Source organism: Amblyomma maculatum, chromosome 11 (assembly GCF_055883805.1).
Source record: "Amblyomma maculatum isolate TAMU_Amacu chromosome 11, ASM5588380v1, whole genome shotgun sequence".
In the NCBI taxonomy this organism is placed as follows: Eukaryota; Metazoa; Arthropoda; class Arachnida; order Ixodida; family Ixodidae; genus Amblyomma; species Amblyomma maculatum.
The window spans coordinates 44,079,102-44,093,680 of NC_139354.1; the positions used below are offsets into that span (position 1 = coordinate 44,079,102).

General features: G+C 45.5%; 1 protein-coding gene across 1 annotated transcript in view; it reads right to left on the reverse strand.

Moving 5' to 3' along the window:
• Positions 1-589: 589 nt before the first annotated feature.
• LOC146173691 (kinesin-like protein KIF18A) overlaps positions 590-14,579 on the reverse strand; it is a 37,564-nt gene continuing 23,574 nt past the window's right edge. Inside the window, exons 11-16 of the mRNA XM_084584741.1 lie at positions 14,187-14,339; positions 10,747-10,977; positions 9,210-9,369; positions 7,235-7,420; positions 4,891-5,010; positions 590-2,557 (exon numbers count right to left, since the gene is read on the reverse strand). Of these exons, the coding sequence (XP_084440867.1) occupies positions 2,376-2,557; positions 4,891-5,010; positions 7,235-7,420; positions 9,210-9,369; positions 10,747-10,977; positions 14,187-14,339 (1,032 nt within the window). The 3' untranslated portion in view covers positions 590-2,375. The remainder of the gene's footprint in view (positions 2,558-4,890; positions 5,011-7,234; positions 7,421-9,209; positions 9,370-10,746; positions 10,978-14,186; positions 14,340-14,579) is intronic.

Here is a 14,579-nt window from a genome sequence, read left to right on the forward strand (position 1 = left end):
GTGTGAACATCGGTAGTGGCGAGCTCCTCTCCTCTGGTCGCGCGTCGTCATCTAGTCTCAAGTGTGAATAGACCTTCATATCTGACACTTCGCAGTTATCACCATCCGGTACTTGTATGATCTGCTAAGAATCCCTTGTTAGAGACATCTATCTGTAGAAACTCTGTACTTGTAAACACGTTCAATATCCCGCATTTCTCGAAAGCGCAACCAACGCGCCCCTTGAGAATACTGGTCAAGCGTCCAGGATTTGGCTGCAGGGTGCGGTCAGCGTGGCTGCAGAGACCCGTGCAATGTGCTGCGTGATCCTTTCTTCATCACTACATCATGAGAGGTGCGATCGACCTACTTTTGGTTGCGTAAGTGTCGCAGGCACAGTGGTTGAGAGTGTCATGGGGCAAACGTGACAAAATCGAAACCATCGAAACAGTCGGCCAATACCACTAGGCGCCACCGCTAGATAGCGCCTCCTCTTGATGGAAGCTTGAGGCAGATAGCGCCGATTAATAACGTGGCCGGAGTTGCGAATCTAGGCTATTTGTAAAATGTGCGCATAATACGAGGTGAAAAACAGACATAAATCGGGGAAAAAAAAAAAAAGCCTATTATACGCAGGTTTTTATGGTACTAGGAGCACTACACTGCCGGTTAGTAGTTTTAGACCCAGTTTGGAAGACAAATTCAGCAGCACCTTCCAATGTGGCAAGAACCACCCAGTCTAGCATACAGAGATGTTGATTGGTTTCACTTTACTAAACTGACTTCTATAAGCTACACTTTTGTGCGTCATCTCTCATAACGTAAACATCACAGTAATTCTTGCAGTGACCAACTTAAATGTGCTTAAGCCTAAACGTGTAAACATTTGAATAATGTAAACCACGAAAGGCAAAGATTAAAATTACAAAAGTCATTAAATAAAAAACACCAACTCCCAAGAGAGAAATGTGCAGAAGAGTGACACGACCCAGCACAATACTACCGACACAACCCACTTCACTTTTCACACTCCTATCAGTAGTTAGGCCCACTTTCTAACAGTTATTTTATAGAGAAGCTTCATAATAAGGCTTTGAAGAGCACCTTCGAGAGAGGAGGGATAGTAGAGTATAAAATTGGGAGACTAGAATCTGGACCAAGGTAGAAGAAAGGCAATACGAGCGCTATTTTAAACTTTCAGTTGAAAAACAGTACTCGTGTTGCGCCTTTCTCTTAGCTTGGCCCTTGTTTCTTTTTTGCGCTAACTGCATAATAAATCACGAAGAAAGAAGGGCAAATAATATTTAATTGAAGCCTTTTTGGAGCCCATGCCTTTAATGTAACACACGCTTGGCCAAGTTACTAATGTAAAGCATATGCTCTTTTGATCTGCAAAATACATGCCAATGTACTTGTAATGCGCAATTCACACCAGAAATTTTTTTTCCCCCCAAATGTGAAGTAGTCCACGACTGCAAGACACACCCAGGGTCCTTCTCCACTAGCACTGGCATCTGGCTATAAGTGAATAGACTTTCAAGACACACGCACACACCACTAAGAGTTCACTCGAAGCACCACTGATACTGGACAGCAAACCAAGAACCAAACGGACACATGAATGCAATTTGGAGTCAGTCTTTGCGAATACAATTCTTCACATCTCTCGCATCCGTCTGTGCTTGGCGCTGTAGGATAGTTCTTGACCTTGAATAACGCATTCACAAGACGACAGTTCCACTCTAAAGGAAAAATAACTCAGGGCACACACACCAAAACCACGCACTAATCCTTGTCCTTCTAGCTTGTCCTTTCATACTGGGTACCATCAGCTGTCCACTAAAAATATGAACCACACCTAAAAACATGAACCACTACTTGAGGCAAGATCAAAGGTGCGCGTTACTTCTCCATCACACCTGCATCTTCACCCAAGTAACCACGTTCTGAAGGTAGGTAAAAGCGCGAACCTGTCGTCAAGGGTAAAAGCACTAAGATAAAACAACTGCGATTTAAACGCAGCCAGCTCTTAGCAACGATCCCCTAGTCTTGCAATGGAACAGCTGCCTCCAAAACCAAAACTGGCGAGTCTCGTGCAGCATTCACGAAGTAGCGTCACGGGATCCTGGGCATAGTCTGACAGTGACGTCTTGGCGCTACTGCCACACTCATGTAAGTGTAGATGAAAACCGGAGGTTGACGCTCCTTGCGACTCTTGCGGGCGTTCAAGGAATCTTCTTGCATCTTCGAAGTACCAGTCCTGATGGCTGCTATGTCCTAAGGCAGTCCCCGACGAGACGAGTACAACGAAGCTCCCGTTTTCATGACTTGTGGCGACAGCGGCACGGCCACAAGGAGCTCCGGCAGCACAGAATGAAACTGGCGAGGCAAGGCGTTCACTGAACACTGCTGCCCTGCAGATAGCGGTATCGTTGCTGTTGTTGCTGAGCCCGGTCACCGGTCAGCAGTGCGACCCGAGATGCCGGCGTCAGCCTAGTGATGCTCGACGTGCTCAGGCTTTTGCGCATTTGGCCTTTTCGCATCTGCCGCTGGCTACTGACAGGCACACTTGGCACGGCTGAAAGTTAGAAGCGAGCAAAAATCAACACACAAACCAGTTAGAAATACCACTTGAGCCGGAAAGCTTCGTGGGGAAACTTTGCTTACAAATAGTAATGGCTGCGAGACGTTTAGGTAACACAATGTGTGAAAAATTAAGGGCCTTTTGTCCGCCCTGCAGCTATCCTTGGAACGCCCGATTCTTCACAAGAGAAAGAGTCTCTCTCTCAACCCTGCCTATCACCATCGGCCACACTATACCAGTAACTAAATTAACTACCATCATCCCTGCCACCACCTTTGACCACCCCAGACTACCACTTTTTCTTAAAGCTTAGACAGAACACCATCGATGTCCCGCGGAATCTCGCGGACACATTTGCCCATGCGAGATTTTCACCATGAGCCAAGTAAGGTTTTCGCCTTAAAACCGATGCTTTAATTCTAATCGTGAAAGCCATTCAACACTTACTAACATAAAACATGCACAGCATGTGTGTTGAGACTGTAAAACATGTCGCATACATATTTACTAAGGGTCACACCTGTGTACGAGCTGTTTTGCACAACTTGGGATACTTGAAACCCGATGGATAGAGGAAACAAAAAAAAAAATTCATCAAACGTATACATTTTCTCGCACTGCACACTTCCTGGAGAGCTGCCACATGGCAGCTGCATGCTGCTAAAATGTGAGCCGCTTATAACATTAAACATCAGGTAACCACTGGTTACCTGCTATCCACCGAGTGGAATAACTAGGAGAATAAGACTGAATACTTGCCAAATGCGTTCCATCCCACAGATTATGACTAGCAGCTTACTGGTATCGCTCAAGAGGCAAGTGTACAACCGTTGACTCTTACCTGTACTCACATATGATGCTAACGAAGAGTTTAAGCTCAGGACAAAGCAGAGCTATGGAACGCAAAATGGTGGGTGTATCGTTAAGATATAGGAAGCGTGCAGAGTGGGTTAGAGAAATAACTCAAGTTAATGACATTCTAGTAGAAATCAAGGAAAAGAAATGGGCATGGGCAGGACATGCAGTGCGAAGAGAGGATATCTGATTGTCGCTTAGGCATTCTTTACCATGCAATCCAATTTGTTACCCTAACAGGGGCAGTAGAAAGTTAGGTGGGCAGATGAGGTTAAGAAGTTCGCAGGGGTCAAGCGGATGCACTTAGCACAAGACCGGGTTAATTGGAGGAATATGCAAGAAGCCTTTGCCCTGTAGTGGGTATAGTCTGGCTGATGATGATGACTTGCTGTCCACCCACCGTGCATCCCCGCCTATGTATAAGTCTCCTTAATTTCAACAAGTAATTATCAGTAATGCGAGCATGTCTTACCAAGACGGTAATGATGTACTGTAAAAAGTACCATCCGCAAATCCCGCAGTTTACCAAAAAATGTGAATGTTTTGCCAACACTGGCATGCAAGGCTGCAGCAATGTAAATATGCAAAATGACATGCGTGCTTCTCGCTGCCATTGCCAGTGGGCTGCAGCAAGCAGTCCCTCCGCGGTATGCCGTGTTGCCAAGCTATTAAGCAGTCCTCATATTTTGGAGCAGCCTGCACACGTTCTCAGAGCATGTCTTGCAACTGGACTTACATGAGGGCACAGGAACGAAGCACTTTCTCCCCATGCTGTCACTTTTCCATCGTGTTAACAACCAGTGAAAATAATCGCTTCTCTGTGCGACGATTCTCGTGAAGAGGACAAGAACGACGACAAACGTTAACCACAGCACAATATTACGTTCCAAGATGCTGGTGGTGTATGGATCCCAGACTCCAGGAATCGTTTGTGCTGCAAGCGCACCGAGTGGCATCACAAGATGCCAGCCTTGCCAAAGCGTGGTACTCTTATTAGCAGCAAACGCACCTTGCTCAGATACTGACATATTTCTGATACCCGGTGGTCCCAGCTTGGTACCCCAGGATCACTTTTCCTGGAACCTGCTGTTGGGTCTAGTGACCGCGGTGTTCGAAACGCTGCCAGCAGCCGAAGAGGGCTACCTCTTAAAGAGCCCGGATCTTATTTCTTTTTTGAGTCATAGCCAAAACAAAGACCCATTTTAAACAAGCTTCACCGAGTCTGCACTTCACAATAAGCGGTAGCTGGCAACTGACATGACGATCCCGCGCAGAGGTCTAAGGTGAAAGCTGGATGCAGGCCTGACACACGAAGTGGCGCCCTCTATCGACTTGCTGCAAGTTTGCACCAACCTTCTCCATGACGGCTGCACGGCTGAGACGTGCTGTCTGAGGGAGTGAACGCAGTCTCATTTTTTATGCTACAGCACCGAGCGAGTGCAACGCGGTTTTGGAAGCGCGCTGGCACTCACCAAAGTTTGTCCGTAAGCTGCTGTTCTCTTTGTAGCTCCCGGAAGGTCTGTATTTGGTGAACTTTCGCTGCCCCTGCGCCGCAGAGTACCCAGGAGTCGCTCCATGACGAATCGGCGAGACTGGAAAAAGAAAAAAGGAAAAAAGAAAAAGTGGCATCGCCAATAAACACCACACTTCTGTTATGAAGAGCGAGACTGTGAAAAAGTTTCAAGGTTTCTGCAATCCCCATGAGCACTGATTCGTGCAGTCTGAGCAGCACAGATGCAGGCAAGATTTTGTAGAATGGATAAGCAGCTTATGGTTCTTATTTTTTTTAAAGTCAGCAGATGAAATATTGAGGTACATTTTTTTTTCATAATGCAGTTCTCGCTTTTTTTTCTCCCAGTGACACAGCGTGGTATTCCAGTGGGGGTAAAAAGTCTCTCGCATAATGCATCATGCAAGCTGCACTTTGCGAAGCGACACATGACATATCAGAGATGCCACAGTGGAAGACTGCATTAACTTAGGTCACCAGGATTTCTTCAATGCATGCTGAAATTGGCCAACAATTGAGCATGTTTTTTTTTTGTACTTTTTGTAACAAAGTATTTTGGTTTTCACAACTTCGTATCAATAGAACACATTTTCAGCCTCGCTATAACGAAGTAAGCTTTATTGCACTTTCTATGCAGATATTTCTTGCCACCTCAAAACGATTCAGTGGAAACAATGTGCCGTGAGCGTGAAAGGTTGAGTGTAGCGTGCATTGGAAAGTGTACACGAAGGTAAGCCATCAGGACCAGTAAGGATGAGGTTGTGGCGCACATACTCAAAGGAACCTGCACTGCGGCGGCGGCCGAACGTGGCGTCGAATCGGCAACATGATCAGGAACTCAAATTTCAGATCAGTGACGATGATGGTGAAACCAAAAATGCACGTCTGCATAACGTCCAGTTGCACCACAATTCAAAGCTTTACCTCTGACTTGCTCGTGAAATCTTCTAGTGGGTTTTCCGCGTGCCACACGACAAATTTTGAAACTGCGAAGTTTCAATTTAACGAAGTAAACGGCAGATTTCACCGACCTCACTATATCGAGGTGTAACTGTACTTAGAGCTGACCGTGTGCTGTCAGTATTAATAAATATCGAGAATAAGCTGGACAATACAACAACAATACGACGGCAATAAAACTGCCACTAACTGCGGTGGTAGCTAGAATGTGCCACATATCCACGATGCACGGCTTCCTATTAGTGAACAGATACATAGTGCGGAAACCTGCCTAAGCAAGCAGCTGTCGCAAGCTGGTGATTAGCACATAGTGAGGAGGCGGAGCCTCCAGTCGGAAGAGGCGTGTAAGGTGGCACAGCAGTGCCCGAACACGTAAACTCCGTTTCTTGTTCTGTCACTACAGCCATATCTCCATGCCCTTGCTTCTTTCCTTAGGCTCAATGTAATGTCACAGAGGCACTTCCAAAGGCTATTGAGTCGAGAATATTCGAGATGCTCAAGGCAAATTCAGCCGTCGTCGACAGATTCGCCCCGCCGCGGTGAAGCAGTGGTTAAGATGCCCGACTACTATGCCGGAGTACCTGGGACTCAAACCCAACCTTCGCCGGCTGAATTTCAATGGAGGCGAAACGGAGAGGCGTCCGTGTGCTGAGCGATGTCAGTGCATGCAAGATCCCCAGGTGGTCAAAATTACTCTGTAGCCCTCCACTACGGCTCTTCTTTTTCCCTTCCCACTTTTGCTTCCACTTTCCCCCCTTCCCTTTCAGTGCTGTTCAGGTGTCCACAGAAAAAAGTGCGACAGATACTGAGTCTTTCCTTTCCTGTAACTCAATTTAACTTAATTTTTCAACAGATTACTTGAGACGCTACGGCGCCACTGTCAATGCAAGCAATAGGCCTAGAAGGTTAGCATGGAACGGTCAAAGAAAAGAAATGTTTATCATTTTTACTATAACATTAATCACTACCGAGATGATTGACATCCTAAAGTTTTATGACCTTTCAGCGATTATTCTGCTCTGATTTCATTTACCCAGCATGTTGCTATGAGAGCTCCGCTTTCAAGAGTGAATGCCGCATAGCGGAAGGTCTCCGACATCTGGACTGGACTTTGAGACGTCATAGTGGAGGGCTCCTGAAAGTTCGACCACCTAGGGTTCTTTAACGCGCACTGCCATCGCACAGCACCACGGCGGGGCACACCAGAAAAAATGCTGAATTCACCGAAAGCTTGAATTACCGAATGGCCCTAAAGCCTGCCAAAACCTGTTTGCGTGACATCAATTTTATCTACTAACACCTGTATGACGAACGCCTGTATGCAGCTTCCAGCAACAGGTGCTTACCAGGCTCAAATGTTCGAAGCCGTGGCGTCCGGCTCACAAACGTCTCGTTGGCTGCCGACATGGACTCACTGGAAGGGCTCCATGAGCCCAGCACGGGGGTTCCGGGGTTGCTCCTGCTGCGGCGGTGTCGGCGTGGATGAGGAGAGCCGTGCGGAAGGCTAACGAACGTCGTATTGGCAGGGGAGCCTGGGACAAACAATTCCGCAGTGTGACACGGAGAAGCAGACTTTGCTGTGATGTGACAAGTGGTAGTTGGCTCTGTTACCTAAAAAGTGGTGGCTTCCACGTGTCACGACGCGTGTCACATAGGGGTGTGCGAATACCAAAATTTTCAGATATAAATCGAATATTATTAAGGGGGAAAAAAAGATGCCTTTGAACACTGAACATCTGATGAGCAAAAAAGAAAAATTAAAAAAAAAAAACAGAAAACATCGTTTATCTTGTTTATTAGAGAATTCACATGGTATCTGCAAATAAAACTAAATCAGAATAGCACTGAAGTTCATACCCTCTTGAAAAACCAAGTACACAAACAGGGTGTCTAGCAAACCACTATTTTCAAAATCCCTGACTTTTCCAGGTTTTCCCCGATTATTTCGGATCAAATTCCCTGACAAGTGAAGTGGCTCAAAAATATGGCGGAAGTCCATTCTATCGGGAAAGTCCACAATCCAACGCAAGTTTCACCTCGGCGTTAGCGCGGAATGCGATGCCGGTACAGAGCTCGTGATTGTGGACATGAAAGTGTTAAGCAATTTTTATTGCGCACACGAAGCACGGAACCTGCGGCGAGATCACGAAGACGTAAGCGGTGAACCTTTGGAGTGTCACAACGGACCTCAGCTGTTGCCAGCGCAATTATCCCCATTTTTTTGTCGCCTACTACTCTTACGCAGTGCTTCCGCATATTTTATTCAGTACCCAACCCACGCGCGTTCTGGTTATTCTATTGTGGAGGCTCAGCCATGCGCTGGCATCAAAGTTATACATCACGCCTCGCCTTGCGGGCCGCGATGGGGGCCGCGAACTCAAACAAAAATCTGCATAAATAACATACTTGCTGTGTGCCAGCTTAAAATGTAAATGCACTGCAGAATATATCGTGCCATTTTCACTGACTTGGCGAAATTTTTGATAGTTTCCCGGTGCATAAAATTTCCCTGACAATTCCCGGTTTTCCCGGTTGCTAGACACCCTGACGAATTATACAGGATTCCGGATATATATACTTTTTTTTTGATAGCATGGACCTGCATTATACTGGGTGCAGCTATCAAATTGCTGCTGAATACAGTAAACTCATTAATTCGGCCGTCAAGAGACCAGAAAAATGTATGAATTAACCAGAAGCTCGAATTATTGAATGATCGTAGAAAAACAGAAAAAAAGGAAAACAATTTGCATCACAGTAATTTTATCTGATGAACGCCTGCACAGTACTTGTCTGCATACAAGATGAAACTAACATGCCATTTCTCTCATCTCACCCCCCCCCCAACACACACACACAAACACACACAAACACACGCACAAACACACGCGCGCGCGCGCGCGGAAAGGCTATCACCACAAAACAGTCCCGTTGCGTTTTGAGGATGCTTCACTGCAAAGCTCGCATGGTCAACCATTGCAGTCAAGCACGCAGCATGGTGAAATTGCAGTGTATTCGGAAATTTTCGAACATTCAACTCTGTACTCACAGGTGCATGCATCACCTGCGGCAGTGAAGGGGAGCATTTGGAACATCAGAAGATAAGAAGTGTTCCAAGACAGTGGGGAGCATTTGGAACATCAGAAGATAAGAAGTGTTCCAAGACAGTGTAGATAACATACATAACATGCTAGAGTAGGTGACCTATTATTCCACCCGGGCAGCCCTTGTGCATTTCTTTACTTATCCACTTATCGGCTCACAAAAGGATCATAGGGTTATTGGATCGCGAAGGGTCCATGCAAAATGCAAAAAACCCACCTTCAAATGAATCTTCGGTCTTCTTGGGTGGCATCGGTGCAGACTTGCGCCGAACCGTGGTTGATAGCCGCCACTCTGGGGCATCCAATAGTGTTGCCAGGTTTGGTGCCTCGTCCACAGTTTCCTTCTCGTCAGCCCAGCTGACAACTCGACGTTTGGCCTGCAATGCGTAATAGTAATAATAGCAATGAACAGTCACATTCGTCGCACGGACACTTTCCTGTTGAATCAGTGGCTGCCCGATGCTTGCTCACCTCAATGTAACGAAATTCGAGATGCAACTAGGATATATTTTTTTCATTTCCCAATCTCTGTCTTATTGAAAACCCCGCATTGATAATTGGGGTTTAATGTCCCAAAGCAACTCGGGATATGAGAGACACCCATGCATCATATTTCGTGATTTAATGAAGTAATTTTGTGCCGAACTTTCGATGTAACAAAGTCCTCGCGCATTGCATGCATATATCAGCAGCAGACTGCATTTTGTATTTGGCCTTTCATGAGCAGATTTTGCTGGCAGTCTGGAATCTTCCAGCGAAACAAAATGACGACGATACGGGCGTACTGCCGCGCCATCGGCCAAGTGCATACAAAACCCGCAGTGCAGAACTTTCGGGACGTGTCACGCCATGATGTAACCGGCCAGTCAGAACGGCAAAACGCTAATCGGAAATATCGTGCTTACTCGCGTAATGAACCCACTGAAGAAACTGAAGAAACCGGCGGCTGAAGAAGACAGCAGACAAGGTTGAAAGCTATGCAAACGCAAACGGGACTGGAAAGGCAGAGACCGTGAATATGTGGGCGCCGCACGGGAAAACCGGGTGGCAACCGGAAGTTTGAGAACAGAGCTTCACCTGATGCTTCGTGGGCAGGGCTAGCGGGGCGGAGATCCCGAGATGTTTTTTTTTTTGTTTTTTTTTTCTGGTGTCTCTGAGTGTTGAGTTGAGGGGATAGAGGAGGAGCGCCATTTTTGTTTGCCAATATCTCCGGTGTTAATGAAGCTAGCTGAAAAATTCTTGCGGTGAATTGACTTGTGAGGGAGTACCTGTCTCTCGACCGATTTGCTTTACCTCATTTTAGGCATTGCATGACCCCTTTAAGGTAGCTGGCACCCCGCCAAGTCCCTTAACCGCCCGGTACGCACTTACCACTGCGGGCCACGAGTGCAAACACGCCAGGTGAGCAGGACGCTCCTTTCACTATTTTGCACGTACTTCCCCCCTTTCGGTGTTCTTTCATCTCCGCATGTGAGCGGGATTTGTTCGCTCGCTACGGCGGTTGTTTCTCGAACGTTATTTTGCCGTGTATAATTACTCGGGCCAATTAAAGCCTGCTTCGAGTGCAACTCGTGTTGGTCCCTTCTGGCACAAACCCGCAACAGCGGTGGCTTCTCTCACCGCGGGTTGGGGTTCACAGCTCTGTCTGTTAGGACTAGCACACTGGGGCTAGACGGAGACTTCCGCGTCTACCCTCTTTGTAGCATTATCACAAGAGTAACGTCTATAATGCTTGCAACACTGCACAAGCCCACCTTCTTGATGACGAGTGCGTGGGTATCACGCAGGTCCAAGCTGCAACATCCCCTCCCGTTGAGGACTGAGTAGAGGTTTTGCAGATGGGGTAGTGTCTCAGCGTTGAACTCCTCCCAATGGCTGCTCTCCTTGCCAAGAGCCTCAGCCAGCTGCAGAAACGTCTCCTTCTGGCCCCGGAGTTCGGCCAACTGGACAGCCCGGTCCAGCACTGCCACCTCGGACTTAACCACCTGTAGTACGACGAGAAGTTTGAATCAAAAACTCCAACCTTTGTTCACACTGGTTGGAATAGGTCGACAGAACTTCTTGGCAGTAGCAAAAATGAGTCATTGCAAGAAAAAAAGAAAAAAAAAAAGATGGTGGTTTAGCTCTAACTAAAGCCACGTTTTATGTGCGGAAGTGCTAAGTGGCTTTATGCTTAGCTAGGCCTATTAAGCTTGACTAAGCCTAACATGCTTAATTAGGCTTAGTTTTTATTGACTTAATATTAAATGACACTATGAAGTTAAGTCATTTGAGACGTGCCGACATTCATTTCCGAGTGATACCCAATTTATTAAACACTTAACATAAGATTATAATTTAGCGCTTAAAAACAACACAAAAAATAAATTTAACCATGAAGTTCACGCCATACTGACATCATAGATGAACAAAAAATAACCCACCTCTAAGCCTTTAGAGGTATCTGTTTGGTTGGTTTGTGGGGTTTAACGTCCCAAAGCGAATCAGGCTATGAGAGACGCCGTAGAGGAGGACTCAGAAATTTTCCACCACCTGAGGTTCTTTAACGCGCACCGACATTGCACAGCACACGGGCGCCTTGCTTTTCACCTCCATCGAAAAGTGGCCGCTGAGGCCAGGATTCGATCTCGCATCCTTGGGAACAGTAGTTGAGCGCTGTAACCACTGAGCGGGGTTATACATAACTGTTGCTTCTCCTCCTAGCTCTGTCTGCCTGTTATATTTGTCTTTTGTTTTTCATGTATACCCATGTTGCTATGTATACCTATGTCATGTATAACTGCTTGTTTTGTTAACTAAGGCTTGTGCACAGTTTTAAAAATGTTGCTGCTTGCTGCTGAATGTCCTTTTTGCAGGACTACAGGCCCTTGTCAGGTGTTTGTAACTTTAGCCTGTATGTCTTCGGTTTTTGTATTACATAAACCGGATCAAACATTAGTATTATTACTACCCCCCCTTATGTCCTTCCTGCTCGCTGTTCCCTGAATCTATTAGCTTTGCCCTTAACTTTGGCCCCGGCCACGCACAAAAAGTCACAGCTCACGTTTCTCCAATCATGCCTTGATTTTTTGCCATTGCAACTTATGACCAATCCCATGCATTGCACATCGAGCACTGCCAACATTCTTGATTTATTATTAACAAATAATCCTGATATTCGTTCAGGCATAATACATTTAGACGGTATTTCGGATCATGACGTAATAACGGGACACTTTACTGGTTCCTTAAAAAAAAAAGAACACTACTGTTAACCAAATCGGATGTTAAAACAGAGCTAACTAAGAAAGAATTAACACTAAATTAGATTATTTCTCTGCCCAGTTCAAGAATCAATATTGATTGCACACCGTTGAGCAAAATTGGGATTTACTCAAAACTATCCTTTCTAACCGTACGACAACTTTGCACCTCTTATGTCCATCAGATGCAGCAGCAATACACCATGGTTTAAATCACAAGCTGCGGTGTATGAATAACAAAGAAAACGAGATTTAACCGGCAGGCAAGAAAAAATACTTTCGACACGTGGAAAAAACTTAAGAAATGCAACAGGGAATACCAGTCATTAAAATCCACTTGGCGTCAGTTTTTGAATCATGACTTGTCCTCTCTGCTAACCAAAACCCTAGTAAATTTTGTCGCATCATAAATTCTACCTTTCATCCTGACATTTTCCTTTCCGACAGTATCAGCATCATAATGAATCTGACTGTGCTTAGGTTTTTAATGTTACCGTCTCATCAGTTTTTACAAAAGAAGACATAAGCTCACCTCCTGTATTAAATACATTTCATGACATTTTTAGCTTTATTAAACAATCTTAAATTTACAAGTAGCTCTGGTCACTTTGGCTTTAACAATGAGATACTAAAGAATACATTTCAGAGCCTCTCCGCTATCCTGTCCTGTTTGTTCTCGCAGTCATTATTGAATGGATTAATTCCTAATGACTGGTGTGTAGCCAAGGTAATTAATACCTATATTCAAATCAGGTGAACGTTCCTCCCCATTTCACTGTTGACCCATCTCATTAACCAGCAACTTTTGTAAACTTCGAAGATCATAACATTATTTTCAAATATCAGCACGGTTTTTCATGTGACACTCAACTAGTTGACTTTGTTAATGACTTAAAATCATCACTTAAAGCGAGCTTTCAGGCCAACACAGTTTCTCAGGATTTTCCAAAACTTTACTCAGGTCTCTCATCACAGACTCCTAGTAAAACTAGCACAGCTAACATCCACCCTAATGTACTCTTCGAAAACATAGTGCAAAAAAGACACGGACGACACAGAAGTAGCAGGACAGGCGCTAACTTACAACTTTACTTTAGGAAAAGCCACCACGTCGAAAATATAGGAGCTGATAATCACCACCATTAGTGAGCATGCGTAAAGAATAGCACAATCAGGCTGACAGCATGCGAAAAAAAAAAAATCACAGTGCCGAGGGGACAAACCACCAAGGGTCGAATGAGATATACATCTAAGAAGATTAAGAACAAAAGGGAAATGTAAAAGCTAAAACATGAATTCTAATGCGATAAAAGCATTGAATACGAGAAAGAAAAGTGAAGACAATCCTAGTTCAAATACAAAAGGAAAATTTCTTGAAAGAAACACAGTTGAAGAAATGGTTAACACCTACAGACGTCCGTCCAGGAATTCAACCTCACTGTCAAGTAAATTAATAGAAGGCGCGCTGATGCACATCTGCCCGGCTTTTCTTATCAAATACGCCTCCATATTTTTTTTTTTTGGTCATTTGAACACTCCATCCCAAACTACTAAAACATGGCAATATCTTTGTGCTCGTCCTCAGCAGTGGACTGACCCCTTAAGCTTTGCTTTTTAGGGCAGGATGTTTGGTTTGATTAATTGAGTTTAACGTCCAAATGCGACTCAAGGCTATCAGAGATGATGCAGTAGAGGGTGCTGGAAATCACCACCTGGAGTTCTTTAACGTGCACTGGCGTCGGACAGCACACGGGCACCTTGCTTTTTGCCTCCACCAAAAAGCAGCCGCCAGGATTCGATCCTGCATCTCCTTGGCTGGGCACAGTAGTTGAGCGCCCTAACCACTGTGCCACACCGGCGGGGTAGTTGCCCCTTAGGAAACCCCTCAAGGAAGGCACCTGACTAGAGAGAAGCCAGTTGCCAGGCACGTTGATGCGGAAGAAGGCACTAACCTCTACGCAGCCCGCAGCTGCAGCCTCAGTTATCAGCTGTTGGGCACCCTCGAAGTTCTTGCGCCGCTGTGCATGCAGGTCACTCAGTGCCTCCTGGGCCGCCAGGCGCTTTGATGCCTCAGCTTGCAGGAAGTTGTCTACTTTCTCAACCTCCTGGAAAAAAAAAAAAAGTGCAAGTCTGAATTAATTGAAACCTTGAATTACCGAATGGGCCTGAAAAATCTCCCGAGAACCGCTCGCACGACAGCAATTGCATCTAATGAACACCTGCATAATGGGTGCCCACACATAAAATGAAACCGAAGTGAGAGTGCCACCGTCAAGCATCTCTGTGAAATTGAGGCGGCAACACTGAAATTGTTTGTTGTACTACTTGGGTAATTTTCGAATATA